Source organism: Propithecus coquereli, unplaced genomic scaffold, assembly GCF_000956105.1.
Source record: "Propithecus coquereli isolate 6110/MARCELLA unplaced genomic scaffold, Pcoq_1.0 Scaffold9, whole genome shotgun sequence".
NCBI classification, from domain to species: Eukaryota; Metazoa; Chordata; class Mammalia; order Primates; family Indriidae; genus Propithecus; species Propithecus coquereli.
Window position 1 is genome coordinate 2,792,465 of NW_012155284.1, and position 19,849 is coordinate 2,812,313.

At 43.7% G+C, this 19,849-nt stretch overlaps 1 protein-coding gene across 1 annotated transcript in view; it reads left to right on the plus strand.

The window, feature by feature from the left end:
* Positions 1-1,061: 1,061 nt before the first annotated feature.
* The window catches only part of SERINC5 (serine incorporator 5), a 93,849-nt gene continuing 75,061 nt past the window's right edge, over positions 1,062-19,849 (plus strand). The window contains exon 1 of the mRNA XM_012664477.1: positions 1,062-1,143. Within this exon, the coding sequence (XP_012519931.1) occupies positions 1,117-1,143 (27 nt within the window). The 5' untranslated portion in view covers positions 1,062-1,116. The remainder of the gene's footprint in view (positions 1,144-19,849) is intronic.

The following is a 19,849-nucleotide window of genomic DNA, read 5'->3' on the forward strand; positions in this document are numbered from 1 at the left end:
CCCTTGCTCCCCTCCCCCCCCAAGTCCGAGTTTCAAGTATGTCCATCCCTCTGGTGGTGCGCATTGCACTCTTTGTGTATGCATATACCCGTCCCCTCCTCCCTCCTCCCCCTTCCCCAACCGTTGCCTCATTTCTAAAACGGGTATGGTAACGTTTATTTGAAAGAGTGAAGGGCTTGGCACAAAACTCGTACCAATAGAAATACCTTCACTGTTCCTGGGGAGGTGGCTATGAGAGCAGATCTGGGTAGGAGAAAACCCAGGGGCACCCTCCCTGCCTTTTGCACGAAACAATCAATTATTTGGCACCTTCTTTTTAGTGAGGTCCGGTGATGCACAGATGCAAATTGAGTCCCTGGGCCAGAAACGCTCCCAGGCCGGCGGGGAGGGAGGCGGGGGGGCGAGGACAGGCTGGAAAATATACCCATATTTAGGGGAGCACGAAAAGGGATCTCAATTTGGATCCCCTAAAATGCCGTGGGAACATCAGCGCAGGGATTCAAGGAAGCTTGGGCAGAGGAAAAAGCGCAAAAGTCGAAAGTTTTCTTGGCAGATGAAGGAGGTAAAGGGATTTCAGGAACTGGGATCTCGTGGATGGGATGTCCTGGGTGGCGCGAGGCAGAGCTCCGACCTGCACCCGGCGGTGCCCGCTGTGCCGGATCAGTGCGGGACACTCGGGAATCGCTCACTAAAGCCTCTGAGCTGTACTGGAGCCAGCAAACAGCAGTTCCTCCCGATCCAAAGGCGGAGGGGCGCTGCGCCCTCCTTGGCGAGGGACCGGCCCGGCAGGCTGACTTCGGAGCCCGGCGCCCCGCCGGGAAGTGACCGCGGCAGCCCAGCCGCCTGACGCCAGCGGAAGTGCGAGCCCGAGGCGAGCCTGCTCCGGCGCCGGGCGCCCGGGAAGGGGCGGGCACGGGGCGGGGCTGGGGCGGACGGGGCGGGGCCTGCAGCGGCGGGGCGGGGCTTGGCGGCGGTTGTTTTCACCCGGGCGGCGGTGCCTAGGCTCTCGGCTGCGGCTGCTCGGCGTGGGGGCGTGAGCCGCGGCGGAGAGGGGCGCCCGGGAGCCGGGGGCCGCAGCGGAGCCAGCGGGCGCACCCGTGGGCGGCGGCCGCCGCGATGTCTGCTCGGTGCTGTGCGGGCCAGGTGAGCGAGGCCGGGCGCCGCGCGGGGCTTGTCGGATCGGGGGACCGGGCCAGGAGTCCCGGCGCTGCGGGCTTGCCTGGGTGCGCTTCCAGCAACGCGGCCGAAGCAGGGGTCGGGGTGGGTCGCCGGGGCTGACCCCACACCGCTGGGTGAGCGCCTCGGGCCGGGAAATCCTGTGCCCCGGGCGGGCGGGAAGCGCAGGGGGAAGCCGGAGAGGCTACCGTGAGGTCTTCCAGTCCGGCCTCTGGGACTCCGCGTGGGGCGGGGCGCGCAGGGCACGGGCGGAGTATCCCGACCGCCTCAGGGGTGTGTCGCCTCCCGCCCAGGGCACTGGGGAGCGGCTGTCCCGGCTCTGCTTGTCGGATGAACCCAGGAAAAAAATGTGGGTTTGGGCAACGTCTCCTTTCCCATACCCTGAACAAAACTCGGGTCAGACAACCCAGGCAGGTAGCGCTCGACATCTCCAAGTCTAGCGCGTGGGCGCTATACCTTTGAGAATGTCTCGAAGCCTGATTCCCAGACTGCCGGGCGCAGGTCTGGGCGAAGGGAAAACTCATCCCTGCTTCCTGAGTTTCCCGACCCAGCCCTGGCTCGGTACTGGCACGACTGCCTGGGTAGGGCGCGAGCCTTCCTGTCTCTCTTTGGAACTAAACTTGCTCAAACCTGTTTTGTAACTTTTGCTTGTTAAATCCATGATATCTTAAAACATGTATGTCGTCTTGGGATAGGCGCCTCCTAACAGTGTAGCAGTGCAGAATTAGTAGGTTTCAGTGCTTTTATGCTACTTCACTCCTTCCTGCGGAGTTTGAAAAAAACGAAGTCGGTAAAGTCTTCTGGACGTCAGGCTCCCTCCCCGTCCATGTTGATTATCAGCATTTGTGTACAGAGTTCTAATGGTGTGTTTTCCCAAATGAATCTGGCTCTGGGGAGCATTCAGGTTCAGGGGTGTTGTTTTCACTCCGCCTTAGGACAGCGGTAAGCGGCACAGGGGTTAAGCTGTGGGTTTGTGTAATCAGCGACTATGCTGACAGATAATCCGTCCTCTCTGGAGTAGCAGTGTGGAATTATCTTGATTTTTGAGGTCTAATAGTGTGCTTGGCATGCTTTCAAGCTGGCCTTTTCAGATGAGAAAATTGAGGCTTTTGACTTGAAGTGAGATGATTTTTCCCTGAGTCAGGTGGAGAGAGAAGGGTCACCACCTTACCAGTGATTTGAGACCAAGGTGGACCAGAAAAGGCTGTTTTTATAAAGTTCTGCAAATCTTTTATTCTCGTTGTTTTGAGAATATTGCTCTCCAATATAATGCAATACTTTTCGTTATGTAGTAATTACATGACCGATATTTAGGGGCTTCTGTCCTTCTGGTCTCTTGAAAGCCCCTCGAAGCTCTTTCTGTGACCCCCAAGTGCCTAATTTAGGGTTTTGTAAATGATCAGCAGTATACAAGTGGGTTTTGTAAAAGAATTATTTTGGTATTGATATTTTGACAGCATTTAATGACTTGTTTCTAAAATCTTCCTTCCCATGACTTTGGAAAGAACCAAATCCTGGCCATTCATTACAGAAAAGTTAACTTCTGCTTTCTCGGGACTGCCTGAGGTGGCATCAGTGTGGTGTGATGGCGATCACACTGATTTCACATGGATGGAGCTGTTAAGAAGTTAAAACAAAAAACCAAAAACCACCACCTTATAGCACCATCAGAAGCTATGTCTACCAATTCTTTTGTTTGTTTGAGCACCCACCATGTGCCAGGAACTGGCTATATGGGTTTTTCTTTTTTTTTCTCCTCCCTCCCCTGGCTGTATGGTCTTAAGCTAGATTAAAATTTCTGCCCTCAGTGGTCTGTCTTGGTGGGGCAGGGAGAGCTGGTTATTCATAAGCATGTAAACAATGAAACAATAAATACTGGTACTGTAACAAGACTGCGTGGTAAGCAGCCGTGGGTAGGGTTGCTGGGGAGTCTGTCTGAGAAGATGCTCCTGGAATTCAGATTGATCAGTGAGGAGAGGCACCCACGCCTGGGTCGCCTGGGTTGGGGTATAGAAGGAAGTCCAGGGTGGCTGGGGGTGTCCTGGACCGAGGGGAGGCAGATGAGGTCAGAGAGGTGGGCAGGACCAGGTATAGCCAGAGCCCATCATCCGCTGATGGTGTTTGGGTTTTATCCTGGTTGCAGTGAGATGCTGTGATTGTGAGCAGGGTGAGCTGTGCTTTGATTTGCACTTTAGAAGGTCACTTGAGGGTGCTGCACTGTATCAGGGGCTAGAGTGGAGGTGGGGAGAGCAGGCTGAGCTGGTCATTCAGTGAGTATTTTCAAACTGCCTCTTATGTTCAAGCAGTGTTCTAGGCTTCAGCAGTGAATGAGAATCCCTTCCTGATGGAGCTTAAATCTTGGCAGTTTGCTGTTGCTATAGTCCAGGGAGGAAAGAACGTGGTACCTTAATTTAGGCTACGGCTGTAGGAGTAGGTACAGTGGAACATTGTTGGCTTCTGGATATATTTCAGAGGTAGAAATGGATTTGAGCATGGATTAGAAGTGGGGTGTGAGAATGAGAGAGGGAGATTCGTTTTTTGGCCTGAGCCACTGTGCAAAATGATAATCCCATTTACTGAGGTGAAGTAGGAGGCTGATAGGAAGAGGACATTTGGTGAGGAAAACCCGTATTTTTCTTTTGGCTTTTTTGCATTAGAGATATTAATAACTATTATAAAGTAAATGGAAGTGGGAAGTCACTAGTTGGATATTCAAGTCAGGGGAGAAGTTTGAGGGTGGAGATAGAAATTTTGAGGATATTCTTTAACTGAGGACCATCAGGAACAATGCATAACCCAGAAAAGAGCCTGAGCTTTGGACTCAAACCCCAGTTTGAATTGGGGAATCTGGACAACAAGGGCTGATACAACTGTGGAGAAGTTATTCACCCTCTATTACCTCAGTTTTCCTCAACTGTAGAATAGGTGTGATAATACTTCTAAGGGTTATTATGAAGATTACATGTGATAATAACCGTAAAGTCTCTAATACGGGATTTGGAGTCAGGAACATAACTTACCCGCAGCAGTACAGTCTGCAGGTCATCTTGTTTTATTTTTGTATCTACTCTGTTATTCACTTAGAGTTTGTATAGATGGTTGGCTAATGGATGCTAAGAAGACAGAGATTATAGGGAGGTTGTCATTCAACTACTTTCTGGGAAGTGTGGGGGAAGCTACAGAAAATGACAGCGCACACTGTCGGAGGTGAAGTGAGATGTATAATTGAAAAATATAGACAACCTTTCTAAGGCAATTTGAGAGTAAGGCTTGGGAGGGTTTACTGCAGGCAAGTATGAGCATTAATGATCATCATAATAATGTCAGGTTTTAATCTGAAACCATCAGTTCTTGGTGCACTCATGGCCGAAGAATGACCAGATACGCTAAAGTTAGGCAAGCACAAAAGTGAGGATTATTGAAGAGAGATAGGATTATAGGGCAAGAGCAAGATATAAGTTTTACAGAACATGGCACATAAGCCATGGATGATGATTGGACCCATTGTCACAGCAGGGCAAACAGAAGGAAGGGCAAATACAGAGAGGTTGGCTACGGGTCTGCGTCTTATTTTATAGTGCCTAGATAGGGACCACCGTCATGGTTCAGAGGTAACCATGGAACCACTTTGATTGGACAGTTGGGAGTCACATGACCCGAGCCTACCTATGCATGTGAGTTCTAGGTCACTTTCTGGACTTTATGGTACCCCCATGTGGCTTGGCCCGTGGGCTAGAGAGTCCTCTGCATTCTTTTGCAGCTGGCACACCAAGTTCTGATTGGCAGATTTGTAGGGTATTCCCTTCTTCCCCAGGTATGGAAAATCAGGGTTGGGCAGGACCAAGATGGGGGCAATAGCACCCACTTTCGTCCCTAGGAGACCCGGAATCCCTTTCTATCTACCTAACAATAATAGCTGAAGTTTATTTCAGCCCACAGTATGCTCTGTTTTCATGTGCATTATATGAGTTATTCTGCACAAACACTCTCTGAGGTGGGTGATATTCTACTTGGCCTCCTTTTACAGGTGAGCCAACTGAAGTACAGAGAAACAAATTAAATGACTGATGTTATATGATGGTGGAGCCAGGCCTTGAGTACTGGTCCACCCAACTCAAGTTGAGTGACCTTTGTCCCAGACTTATATTTCTTATTATCCTTATTATCACAATATGAATAAGTAATAATAACTGTTACAAATGGACCTAAGGCAGTTTTGAATACACAGCCATTAGGGTATTTTGGTAAATACTGTTGGGTGCCAGTAGTTGTCGTTGGGTGAGGTTTAACTTCTTCCTAATACCTAGTTCAAGTTACAAAGACCAAAGTCTTCAGACCACATTTTGCCACACATACAGACATGTAGTGGCAGGCATGCACAGAACAGCCATGCAGCCTTTTCCGAGCTCTTTGCCCATTTTGGTGCTCTGACATGCTCCTTGCCTGAAAAGTTCACCTGAGGCAAATGGGACAGCATTCTAGTAGGCAAGACATGCTAGCTTTTTGGTTGATTGGTAACCAAGACGACTGCACCAGCAGGACCACTTGGGAGGGTGAAGTCCATGGTTGCCATTCTCAGTTCTCAAGGTAAAGACTCACTATCCTTACAGCCAGTTCATGTTTCTTGATCACGCAGATCTTCCCTAATGAAAACCCATTTCTAATGCTTGTTATGTTAATAACAAAGCCTTGAATGCCACCAGGGACCATCCATTGTCGAAGATCAACAAAGCTGGACTTTAGTTAAAGCAGTAAAAACAGATTTTATTCCCTTACTATTGACTGCTGGGGAAAGAGCTGAGTGCCATTCTGTTTTATGCAGAGGTGACTTGGCCCTTTAAAGGGAGAATAAGGGAGTGAGGAGGAGGGTGGGTGGAGGCTCAAGCAGAGTCAGGAAAGTGAACAGTTACAAATGGCTAATCAGCGTAAATGCAGTTAGGCCAGCTGCCTGCTGGCTGGCTCTGATCAAAGCTAGGATTCTGTTCTCCCTTTACTTCCTGATGATTACATTTTAAAAGAATGGCTTTTAGGTCTTTGAGAAAGACCCTGCTGAGTCTTAGGAGGTACATATACATCTCAAAGGGACGTAGGAAGGATTCACCATTGTAAATGTTTTTTAGTAAATGCTCTCAGGAAGGGGGCTCTGGGGCCTATCTTCAGGTGTTGGCTAGAACAAACTGTAAATTCTTTTGACAATCCAGAGCTTTTCCAGACTGGAATGCAAAACTGGGGGCCCAGTCAGACTCGGCCTTAGGCTGCTAGAAACCATGTTAAAGTTTGGTCAGGTCTCTTAATGCAGGGGATTAGACGGAGTCAGTATGGACCTAGAGAGTTGAGAGTTCTTGGAGTTTTCAACATTTCTCACCATTATGCTGGTTCACAAACCCTCTGATGTCATTCGAGTTAGAGGGTAACCAGAGTCCATGCAGGAGACTCCTTTAGAGTTTGGCCTCTGATTAAATGTTCGTTGGAATGGGTCTTCAGGGCAACCGACCGCCCCTAGATTGTAGCTTAAAACACATCCACGCAGAGTCCATGAAGACTTGTTTAAAAAGTTGATTACATACCACATAATAATAATGATTTCCCCAAAAAGGTCCTTCCTTCTTTTTTTTTTTTTGAGACAGAGTCTCACTATGTTGTCCAGGCTAGAGTGCCGTGGCGTCATCCTAGCTCACAGCAACCTCAAACTCCTGGGCTCAAGCGATCCTCCTGCCTCAGCCTCCAGAGTAGCTGGGACTACAGGCATGTGCCACCATGCCTGGCTAATTTTTTCTGTATATTTTTAGTTGTCCGATTAATTTCTTTCTAATTTTAGTAGAGACGGGGTCTCACTCTTGCTCAGGCTGGCTTCGAACTCCTGAGCTCAAACAATCCGCCCGCCTCGGCCTCCCAGAGAGCTAGGATTACAGGCGTGAGCTACTGCGCCGGCATGTCCTTCTTTATAAAGCCCAAATCTCTACTTCGAAGGCCCAGGTCAAGAAATAGTTCCTCAGCAATGATCTTTCTTTTGTTTTGAGAGTCCTTGCAGAACTTTGTACTTGGACTTGTCCAAACCACTTAGTGCTTTGTTATCTGATGGACTTAGAATTGTGTCCTGGTTGCTGCAAGGATGTGTTTCCTCTTTCCTCCTAGGCAGAGGACATGCCATGACCTAGCTGAACCCCCTGTTGAGTGCTTTTGGTTATAAAACTCTTGTTCCCTACTGTTCTTTGTTTAGAGTGATTCAAAATGTTAGGTCCTCATTATATATTACATGTTGCTTCCACCATTGGAAGGGATCCTGGCACAAATTCATTCTTTCCATGACTGACGCTTTTTTGAACAATGCGGGAGTATTTGTGAAACATACGTATCATTATTCAGAGAGAACCGTATTTTGATGTTTTATATTCAGTCACTTATATTTAATATTTATGATTTTACTTTACAAAATTGGAATTATGTTGGAAGTGCTGTGTTTGATCCCACTCTTTTTGCTCAATTGTGGTGACCAAGGAAGTTTTTAACATGTACCAGCCACTAAATTGTAGCCATTAATGTTTTTTGAGCTTACATTCATATGTAGGTGGGTAGTCTTCTACCTTCAAACATGATGGTTTCTTTCTTTTCCCTCTCTTTCTTTCTTTGTTCCTTCCTTCCTTACACTAGTCAAGTGAAGCAGTAGAGAAGGAACAAAGAAAACTGTAACTGCTTGTGATCAATTAGTTGTAAACACCACTGCACTCAGACCAGCCTATGACATTTCTGTAGAGATGTTCAAGTTGAAGTCACTTAATACATTCACGTGTTAATAGTTTTGTGTGTGTTTCTATTTCCAAAAGTCTAAAAATAATTTAAAAAAATCCCTCATTACACCTGTTAGATGTCATCATTGACAATATATTTCACTCATTTTCAACATTTTCTTTAACTTTGATCTTTTTCTTTATAGCTACTTACACAGATACTGTCCATCTAAATGGTGATCAGTCACTGGTTTCCTGCGATATGAAGGTGCCCATCTTTGTTTCAGTTGCGTTAAGTTTGAGTCCTGTACTTCTTATCTCTAGTACTGGGCAATTTTGTTTTTCTATTTGTTTTTATAACATGTGGGCAAAATGCAGTAAAATGCCTACATAATTGCTCTACCATATTAACAAAGGGTGGTGATTTGGCTAATGTTGAGCTGTTGGCTGATACATTAGTCCTCACTTATCTTCACCTTCCACAGTCTGTGGTTTCAATTATCTGCAGTCTACTGGGGCACGAAAATATTAAATGGAAAATTCCAGAAAAAAACAATTCATAAGTTTTAAATTGCACACTGTCGTGAGTAGTGTGACAAAACCTCACTCCGTCTTGCCTGGGACGTGAATCATCCTCTGTCCTGCACATCCACTCTGTCAGGAGCCATCTCCGTTATCAGATTGACTGTTGTGCTATTGCAGTGTTTGTGTTCTTCTAGAAGCCGTGTCACCCTTATTTGATTTACTGGCCCCAAAGTGCAAGAGTAGTGATGCCGGCATGTTATTATAATTGTTCTATTTTATTACTAGTTATCGTAGTTAACCTCTTTATTGTGCCTAATTTATAACTTACACGTTATGTTGTTTGTTAATCTCTTATTGTGCCTAATTTAGAAATTAAACTTGATCACAGCTATGTATGTATAGGAAAAAACAGTGTATATAGGTTTTGGTACCATCCAAGGTTTCAGGCATCCACTGGGGATCTTGGAACGTATCCCCGGCAGAGAGGGGGAAACTACTGTATAGCTCACTGGTCAGCTGATATACGAAGGGTGGTTTGGGGATGTCTTTGTGTAATATAGCCAAGCTCAGATAAGTCCCTGTCACTTACCTTGAACAGTAAGGAGAGTGAAGGGTATAGTTGGAGAGTTTAGCATGAAGATTGCTCATTCAGATTTGTTTTCTTGGGCTGCTTTATAGCTGACCTGGCGAGTTGACAAATAGCTTTGGGCTGCAGCAAGACCCAGTGGGTTGATTTTGCTGGGAGGGCTGAGAGGCCAGTCTGTAGGGAGTGGAAGACAGCCTCTGACTCATCTCTCTGCTCATGAGATAAAAGGTAACACCCCCTTTCCCATAGCTTGCTTCCCGCCCCCGTTTTCTGTATAAATATTGCCTGTAGATTTCCCACAGATATTGAATATCTGGGAGTGAGTCAACTGTGTGAGATTTGGAAGCTTTATTTCCCAGTTTCGCAGGTGCCGTAATGTAATCACCATTTAGAAGCCTCAGAGAGGGTAGAGCAGTAATTATGGCATTGTCTACTTTTATTTCAGAGCAATACATGGCCAGATCATCTCTGATAAATTGTTAAAAAGGAAGTCCCCATATAAACTGGTATGTCTGCAGAACTAGACATTATGTGCAATTCCTTGATCCAGCTGTTTTCAGATTTTAAAAAGATGGCAATTCCTGCCTAATTATGAAGATCCTATATTCTCATAGTGTCCTGAGTCAGGCAGCATTGTTAGTGAATTTTCACTACCTATTGCTGTTATCAGTTGACTTCAGGTTTGTGATTGGATGTTGATAGCAATATCAGTCAAGTTACTGATTGTCCCTGAATGTGAGGCTTTCCAAGTAGTCCATGGTAAACTTTGGCAGTCCTATTTAAAATGTATTTTAAAACATTTCTAGTGGGGATATCCCCATATCTTCTAGCTTGTGTATTAATGATATTTTAAAAGATTTTAGAACCTAATCCAGGAGTCAGTGTGGGTTATGTAGGAAATTCAAATAGTGGATCGATTTGATTACATAAAACATCTGTTTGACTTTTAAAGGAAACAGGATTTTACTTTTGGCTTTTCTTCTAGAGTTTGTCTTGTGAAATTAAAGTTGCTGATGTTTAAGGAAAGCAGCTGTTATGGAAAAACTTAGAGCGGGTTTTTATCACAGAATAAATTTTGAAACAATTTGTGGGTTTGAAGTAAGGTTACAGCATATAGTGATTAGACAGCATTTTTTTTCCCCTCATGAAAACCGTCTAGTCAAAACAAAAGTAGGAAAAACACATATACAACCTCTTAAATCTTATTTATGAAAAGATAACTAGGGGAAATGGAAAATCAGACTTCTGTTGAAGTATCATTTTTTTATAAACTGGCTAACCAACTGTATTTTGAAACAAAGCTCACGAGGTCTTTGTGGAATTCCTTTTCCAGTTTTTTGTTCTTCCATTATATCTCAGTAATTTAGTAGAGGGCTCATTCTCCTAATGCTTTGATCCTTGGCTAGTGTGGTTCGCCAAAACTGGGGAGGAATTCAGCCTTTTGTTCTTAATCCCATGCTGGTAGATCTCCCCCAGTGGAAACAATGGCAGTTATTTTGTTTCCATAGTAATCAAACTGTTCTCTGTAATAGGATTCTATAGTAATAAATTTTCTTCAGTTTTGCTAGCATTATCCCTAAAGATTCTAGGACATTGTTGACTTATGTCATTTGCTGCTGCTGCTGTTGTCTTTTTTTAAGGAGCTAAGAAATTCCCTAAAGCAGTATGTCAGTAGCTAGATCCATTTTTGTGCTTGGGAGCAACTTGGGAGTGGAGGCTGGACTTTCTAGCAGTATAAGGCTGTCCCTGGGGCAGTACTTCTTCACAGACCAGACTGAGGGCTTGTGGACCTTTCACCTTTGGGAAGAAGGGGCGGGGAGGGGATGGTGAGTGGGGGACACTTCCTCCTGGGAGTAGATGAGCCCCTCTAGGGGAGCATGTGAAGAGTGGATCCCCATGCGTGGGCACTAGAGGTTCCATGCAACCCTGCAGATGCACACACACAGATTCCTTTGAGAATCTTCTGACATAGGAAAACACAGCTGTAGAAGGAGCAGGAAAGACCAACCCTGGAACCTTGAGAGACATCTCCATTTAAAAGGCAGACATTCCCTTTATCCAACAGGAAAAGAAAGACAATGAAATGACAATGACATGAAATTTAAAAAGCCTGGTTGGAGAGGAAAGAGCTCAGAGCTGGGAGCTAGGAGCGGGAGAGCTGTTGGCCTGGTCACATGACACCCAGAAGTCCAGTGAGGGGGAGATCAGTGCCTGGGGCCTTTAAGGATGCCTGAGGGTTTTGGCATCCTCAGCTTCCAGGCAGCAGAAGGTAGAGGGACCTGTGTTATGGAGTACTGGGAGCTGAGCAACTGAAGCCAGGGAGGGGAGGTTATTATCTTTTAGGATAAAAGGAGAAGCCTGGTGTGGTGGATCATGCCTATGATCCTAGCACTTTGGGAGGCCAAGGCAGGAGGATGGGAGGATTGCTTGAGGCCAGGAGTCTGACCCCAGCCTGGGCCACATAGTGAGACCCATCTCTTAAAAAAAAAAAAGAAAGATAAAATGAGAAGCAGGCTGAGCCTGAGGAAGTTTAGGCTGGCCTTTAAAGGATGGTAGGCTTGGACACGTCTGACCCCAAATTGCAGGATGCTGAAGTTTAATTACTCTAAATTCTCCTGTAATCTGTACTGTATCAAAATTTAGTCCACAGGTGGCCTCCATCCCCTAGATTTCGCTTTGCTTTGAAGAAATCCCCCACTTTCAACATCCCCTGGCCCCCACTTTTTTCTAAGTTTGTTGAGTCTTGTCAACGGAGATTCTATTCTTTTTTGGAAAATTCTGGATAGGCAAGTCTACTTCTGGAGAGATCCAGGTTTTGCTGCTTGCTTGGTGATTTTTGAAGTAGATCTGGTAATCAGAAACTCTTGGGAGAGACCTTAAAAGGAATCCCTCTTTAATTTCCCATCTGAAGCTTAGATGGCCTTTTCAATGCTCCTCCTCAGTGTGCATCTGTGTCTGCACCTCTCCAGTGTTCGGGAGCTTACTATATTGTTCCCAGTTCCTAAGTTTTCTGTGCTTTCGTTTCCTTTTTGTCAACGGGGGAAATTCCTGTCTTGCCTGCCTCATACGATTGTTGTAGGGATAAAAATAAGATATATGTGTGGGAGTCTTTTGTTATCTGTAAAGTGATGGTGCAGCTGTGTCAGGGTTCACTGTGAAGCCGAGACCACTGGAGATATTTTAAACAGAAGAGGATTCAATGTAGGGGAGTAGGTGTGTTTTAAAAAATAATTGGAAGAACTAAAGGAGCACTCCTGAACTTGAGAACACAGTGATCCAGAGGTTGGGAGCCAAAGCTGCTGCTACCACCATGACTGCATCCTGACACCCACCAGCTGGTGGCTTGACACAGGTGCCCTGTGTCTGGCTGTTGCAACTGCCTGTCATATCCCACGACATTGCCTGGTGGCAGACACCACAGCAGGAGGGTGGCTTCCACCTTGTTTTCACTTTCCAAATATTGTGAATGCTGCTAATTGTCAGGACCCTAACAACAAAGGAGTGTGGGAAATGTCGTTTAACGTTATAGATTATTCAATAATGGAGGACATGTAGAAGAAGGTGGGAATGGAGGCAAGCGAGACAATTGGCCATACTAAGGAAAGGCTATGAATAATTGGTATGATAAACTCTACCCTAGTTAGCACTGTTTTCCTGCTCAGGATGGCTTGATCGTTAAGGTAAGGCTGGGTGTGGATGGGGTTGGGACTGGAGGCATTTCTCACTTGGACTAAGGGAGAGGCTCTTTACTGGTTTTCCTCCATCTCCTTCTTTTATTGAATGATTGTTTTTCCCACACTGACAGCAAACTGATCTTTCTACTATAGTTTTTTCTAATCCTGTCATCCCCCTGCCTAATTTTTCCACCGTAATGGGGGTTAATTAATGGATTTTCTAAACGCTAGTCCTTTGTAAATATCTGTTAGAGTTTATATTAAGATAACATATTCTAAATAACAATGTGCTTATGTCTCTTCAGGGATTCCTGATGATGTTGGTCATTTGTGTCCCTTTCTCTCTCCCTCTCTTTCTTTTATCTTTTCTTCCTCCTTACTTGATGACCCTAGCTAGGGGGTTTATAAGCCCCCCTACCCTAGGGTCTCACCATGTCACCAAGGCTAGAGTGCAGTGCTGTGATGTAGCTCACTACAACCTCGAACTGCTGACATCTTTTTTCTAAAATAAGCATTTAAAACCATAAATTTGCATCCCATACATTTTGATATATTGTATTTTCATTATTATTCAGTTCAAAGTATTTTCTAAATTCCCTGTGATTGCTTCTTTGAGCTGTGGGCTATTTAGAAGTATGTCATTAATTTCCAAATATTTGGGGATTTTCCAGGAGTGTTTTTGCTATTGATTTGCAATTTAATTTCATGGAAATCAGAGACTATATTCTGTCTGTATATATTCATTCCTTTTTTTTTTTGAAAGTAGCTAAGTAACTTGTCTGAGACATATTCATTCCTTTTAAATCTATTGTTTTATGGCCTAGAATATGACATACGGTCTAGAATATGACATACCTTGGTGACTGTTTTATGTGCCCTTGAAGAGAACATGTATTCTACAATTATTGAGTAGTGTTCAAGTTGATTGATAGTGTTGCACAAATCTCTATTTTTACAGATTTTTTTTGTTTTGGTCTAATTCCATCAATTACTGGGAGAAGTATATTAAATTTTTCATGTATGATTGTGTATTTGTCTCTTTTGCCCATTAATTCTGTCAATTTTTGTTTAATGTATTTTGAAGCTTTATTAGATGTAAACATTTAGGATTATATCTCCTTAATGAATCGATTCTTTTATTTTTATAAAATGATCCTTTTTATCTCTGGTAATCTGTCTTTAAGTACTTGTCAGATATTAATATGCCTGTAACCACCTTTTTGACTTTCAACTCATCTGTATCTTTACATTTAAAAGTACTCTCTTAAAACATGACATAGGTGGGTCTTGCTTCTTGATCCAATCTAACAATCTTTTTGCCTTTCAGTCGAATGCTTAGATCCCTTGTATTTAATGTAATTATTCATATGTTTGAGTTTAAGGCTATAAATTGATCAGTTTCCATTTCATTTCCCCTTCTGTTCTTTGTTGTTATCTTTTTTTTGAGGAGAAGGTTAATTGAATATTTTCCACTATCTTTTCTTTTTTTTTTTAGAGACAGGGTCTCCTATTGTCTAGTCTGGAGTACAATAGTATAATCATAGCTCACTGCAGCCTTGAACTCCTGGGCTCAAGAGATCCTCCTGCCTCAGCCTTCCGAGTAGCAGGGACTATAGGCACGTGCCACCATGCCTGACTAATTTAAAAAAATTTTTTTGTAGAGGTAGAGATCTCACTGTGTTGCTCAGCCTGGTCTTGAACTCCTGGCCTCCAGTGATCCTCCCACCTCCGCCTCCAAAAGTGCTGGGATTACAGGCGTGAGACACCACACCCAGCCTCCACTATCTTCTCTATGCCTTTTTATTTCTTAAAATGTTCCAAAGATTACAGTATGTAGCACCTCAAAAAAGAGATAAGAGTCAGAGTTTTCCAATTAATAAGGGAAACCCATCACCAAGCAGGCAGATAAATTTGCCAGATAATGATTGAATTTGAAATATGAATTAACATTACATGACAATTAATTTTAAAACAGTATTTTATGCTTTATAAGAACAATGTATAATTTTCACAGAAAATTTGGGAAATAAAAGTTTAAATAAGAAAATAAATATCACTTGTGACAACCCAAAATAAGTGACTGTTGCAAGGATCTCAATCGGTGGAGGTTTCTTAAGCCAAAGTTTGAGGATGAGCCTGGGAAAAACAAGCAACAGAAGCGTGACTTTTTTCAGAGAGGGATTTTGGAACTTCAGTGTTTAAGGGGATAAGCATACAGAAAGAAAAAGTAGGAGTGGGCAGTGTGGCAGATGGTTACATTACATTCTTGTGGGGCCCAGGAAATCTACTTTTACCTAATATAAGTGAATGTTAGAAGAGAAAAAAGGAGTGAAGGAAGAATCAATTATGTTGGTGTCCCTGGGTATATGGAAGAATGATTGGTCTTGTTTCTGTTCTGCACCTGGGAAGATAAACTTGTAATCAGTATTATTAGTGTGGAATCGGCCTTTAGTTTTAGGAGCTAGACAGCCTGTAGACCTAAATTTGCATGTCCTTGTTTGTGGGAGGCCAGTGAGGAATTTTCTTATGAATGATCTGTGGGAGCAGTCCTTGTAGATACCTGAGGGCTTTTACCTGTATGTGGGGAATCTGGCTAATGCATAACGCTAGTAAGTTATTTATTCCACGGGGATGTTGCGTGACTCAGCCTCCAGGCTTGACCTTTCCTTTTGCTTAAGGAGTTGTGGGGGTGGTCCTGAGATTTTTATTTTCCTTTACACTTGTAATCCCAGAAAGAATAAACCAATTTAGTATTTTGTTGTATTTCATTTTAATATTAAAGTAAAATACTGTATGTACTGTTTTATATCCTAACTTAATTTCACATAACATTGTAGATATTTTCACGTATCATAAGAATTCATCTCATGCCTATAATCCTAGCACTTTGGGAGGCTAAGGTGGGATGATTGTTTGAGGTAAGGGGTTCAAGACTAGCCTGAGCAAGAGTGAGATCCCATCTCTACTAAAAAAATTTTTAAAAATTAGCTGAGTGTGTTGGAGGGGTGGGGGTAGGGCGGGACACCTGTAGTCCCAGCCACTTGGGAAGCTGAGGCAGGAGGGTCGCTTGAGCCTAGGTGTTTGAGGTTGCTGTGAGCTATGAGGACACCACTGCACTCTAGCCTGGGCTATGGAGTGAGACCTTGTCTCAAAAAAAAAAAAATTCTTAAAAGCAAACATTTTAATGGCTATATCAAATTTATTTTGTTATTTTTCTTTTAGATATTTAGTGGAATTTTTAAAAATTACTGTAAGTAGTACCTCATATTCTAAGCTAGGGCCCTGGAAATAGTTCTGCTATAACACAACATGACATATGTGTTCTAAAAATTACCACACTATGCAAAATTTCACAATAAAAGCCACAGATCTTATGGGAAAAATTTGTTTAGGGGCACAACATTCTAAAATGTTGTCAGTGACACATTAAAAAAAGGAACCTAATGAAAACAATATTACAGTTTTACAAATGTTAAATGGTTAAGAGAGACATAAATGCTACAATAAATTTGGCACTTTATTTGAAAAAGACTTGAAATTTGCTTGTGAAAGTCGGTGTTGGAAGAGTTACAGCTTTCAACTTGTGAATTGGTGGGAGGAGGGTTATCTGAAATTGGATGGAAAGTTGAAACACCAGACGTATTTTGGTGTGACTCAGAACGCACTCCTTGAACTGTGTTTGTGTGCATTTTGTGTATCACTATGCAGCTCAGTTCAGCTGGGTGCAGTTTTCTGCCTTCACCTAGTGTTTCTCAGCAGACAGAATTGCACATCCTGTTATGCTCGGATTGTTCCCTAACATATCATTCCTGTTGGAACAAATTTGTGTTTTTTGAAAGCAAGTATAGGATGAATAGCTCAGAAGCCCTGGATTTGCAGACCTTCTTTAGGAAGGCTGACCAAGTCACAGTCCTGTTAGCTGTGTGAGGGAGGGAGCTGGCCCCTGGCTCCTGTTGGACCAACTCTCAGCAAGTTGTTGCTGGAAGGGTCTTCTGCTCTTCTGACCCAGTTGTGCTCCATTTCTTGTACTATAATAAGCAAACAACTCCAGAGATAGGCACTTCTATCTTCCAGAGGCAGCTCTACTTTATTCTCAGAGAGCTTGGGTTTAATTCTTCTTCTTGCTGGCCTCCCAAGGCTGAATTGACTTGACTGTATCCTGGGGAGGGATACAGTAGTTTTTGTATAGTAGAGTTAAAAGTGGCACCGTGGAAGGTGGGCATGGTCTGTGGCTCCTGGGTCACAGAGGACTACAATTGGGTTGATGTTCCTGGTCCTGGTTATAAGAATCCCCAGTGTTCATCCAAACCATAAACTGGAAATTGGGACATGCTGATACAGGGAAATTGTGTCACTGGGTATGAGTAATTTCACCCAGATGCCAATGTATTAGAACTTTTAGCACACTCAAATAGTTTTTAAGGATAATGGTCACGCAGTGTGAAATTAGAACCATCTTGGGAAGTCTTTGGTTGAAAGCAAGACAGAGAAAGTCTCACTCTGCTGATGAGGTTTCTGATGGGAGTGATGCCCATCATGCCAGGTCATGCCTGGGTGCCATTCTCAGATGGCTTATGGACTGTCCATGGGATATTGAGAATCTGGGAAGTCGCAGTCTTCTGCAGCTGGAAGGATCCTTAAGGGAGTGGCATATCCACTGCTCTGAAGTTACTGAGGAGGAAAGGGGTCTCAGCACTTCTTCCAAAGCCATGCAGTTAATCAGCTCCCAGCCCGGACTGCCACGGTGCTCTCCTGGGCTTTGCCATTCCCCGGTGGTAAATGATGAGAGAGTGAATGTGGGTGGATATTGGGCTTTTCCTGAAGACATCTGCTGTCTTTGCAGAGCAGTTCAACAAAGAGAGCTCATGGCTATAGATTTGAAACAGAATCTTATGGTTTAAATCTCAGATTGGTTTTTTATACTGTATTTTGTTGTAATAAAATCAGTTTAAATTTTTTGTCCCCTCCTTTCTCTTAAACTCCCAAGCAGTTGTTTAAATTTTTTCCCAGAACGTTCTGCTCTGTATATGGATCGCAGGATTGAACAGAAAGCAGTTTTTAAGACCGTGCTATCTCACCCAGGGATGTAGTTTGTGAAAGTTGCAGGTTGCTGCGTAAGGGGTATTAGGCTGTTTATTCAGAGCTGGTTAACCAATGAGGCGCTTTATGCAAATCGTTTTGCCCAGCAGCGGCTTATGGCTGGAGGCTTTGAAAGCACTAGGCAGTAAATTATTTCCTTATGATGGGGGGCAGGGAGGGATGAGGATTGCCATGGATTGCATTTTCTTGGAATCAGGAGGTTCAGCAGGGCTGAGTCTCTGACTTTTTTTTTTTCCCCCTGCAGTGGTGTGGCAGAAAGAAAGCAGTGCTCAGTGCTTGAGTAGAACACCAATGCTCATTCCATTTGCCCTCGTTATGGATGGTTTGAGCGTGTTCCCAGGTTATTGCAGAGAACTCACTCCTTCCTTTCTCCTTTCCTGATGTTTGTAAGACTTTGGGAGTAATGGAAATTAGCTACTGTAAACCAAGTCCAGAGCTCCTAATCAAAAAAAGTATCCATTCTACTAGGTAATTATTAATACTAGAAGAGAGTAAAGAAAAAGCTGTGTGTTAGTTAAGTGAGTGGTGGTACTGGGGAGGTGTCAGCTCGTGTTCCTTGTGGGAATGCTGTTGGTGTTTTGGGTGGGGCAGTTCTTTCTGTATTTGGGAGCCCTGTGCATAGCTGATAGTTAACATCTTTGCTTATCCGCAGATGCCAGTAGCACTCACCAGTCTTTGTGAAAACAGGGACTTCCTATCTTTATAAAGCACAAGGCCCCTGGGGGATGCCGGGATAAGAACCACTGACTGGCTTAGTGATTTTCTTCATACAGTTTAGAACTCCTGCAAAACGGACTGAATCCTGTTTCCAGTAGTGTACAGCCACAGAGATTAACAAGGACAAAAATAAGCCAGATGGATGATCCTGCCACAGCACCTTGTTAACATACATATGTATCTTTTTTTTTTTGGAGACAGAGTCTCTGTTGCCCAGGCTGGAGTGCAGTGGTGTCATCATAGCTCACTGCAACCTGAAACTCTTGGGCTCCTGCCCAAGCCTCAGACTCAGCCTCCTGAGTAGCTGGGACTATAAGCTGGCACCACCACACCCAAATAATTTTTTATTTTTTGCAGAGATAGAGTCTTGCTTATTGCCCAGGCTGGTCTCAAACTGACCTCAAGTGATCCTCCCACCTTGGCCTCCCAAAATGCTAGGATTACAGGTGTGAGACATCGTGCCCAGCCTGCATATGTATCTTGACATACACATGGTAGGTTGTAATTTAGAGGTAGTTTACTTTAAACATTGCCCAGAAGTATCATATTAAAATTTAGTGCTTAAGCTAAACTTGTTAAAGTTACTTGTTTGATAAGAATAGGAAAAGCGTGCTTTATAGCAAGATAATTAATTTAAACAGATTCCTGGTGTGTGTTTTTTCAGCTTTTTTTTGTTCACATAGTCCAGAGGCAGTTTAGATGAGTAGTTAAGAGCCAATTCTGGTGACAGGCAGCCTAAATTCATATGTATTGTCTGCCACTTACTAGTGGTGTGCCCTTGATCATTTACTTGCTCTCTTTGTGCTTTAGTTTCTGCAGCTGTAAAATGGGATAATTCCTAGGATCTTCTTCATAGGACTGTGCACTTGGAACAGGGCTGGCCCAAAGTATGGGTTCATAAATGTTAGTTGCTGCTATGGAGAGGGCTGTCATTCTCCCTTGGGGTATTAGTTTCCAGACTGTAAGTTGTGAATCAGCTTCCTTTGAAGTTTGATCCACGCCCTTTCTATCAGAATTAATAATATGTAGTTCCAATATTTAACCATATTAAAATAGGTTTAAAATGGGTCCATAAAAAGTATTGAGAAAAGATGGATGGCCTTTTTTTTTTTAATTAAAGAGACAGGGTCTCACTCTGTCACCCAGGCTAGAGTGCAGTGGTGTGATCATAGCCCATTGCAACCTCTAATTCCAGCCTCCCAAGTAGCTGGGACTATAGGCATGTGCCACCAGGAAGGGCTAATTTTGTTTTTTTTTTTTTGAGACAGAGTCTCACTGTGTTGCCCGGGCTAGAGTGCAGTGGCGTCATCTTAGCTCACAGCAACCTCAAACTCCTGGGCTCA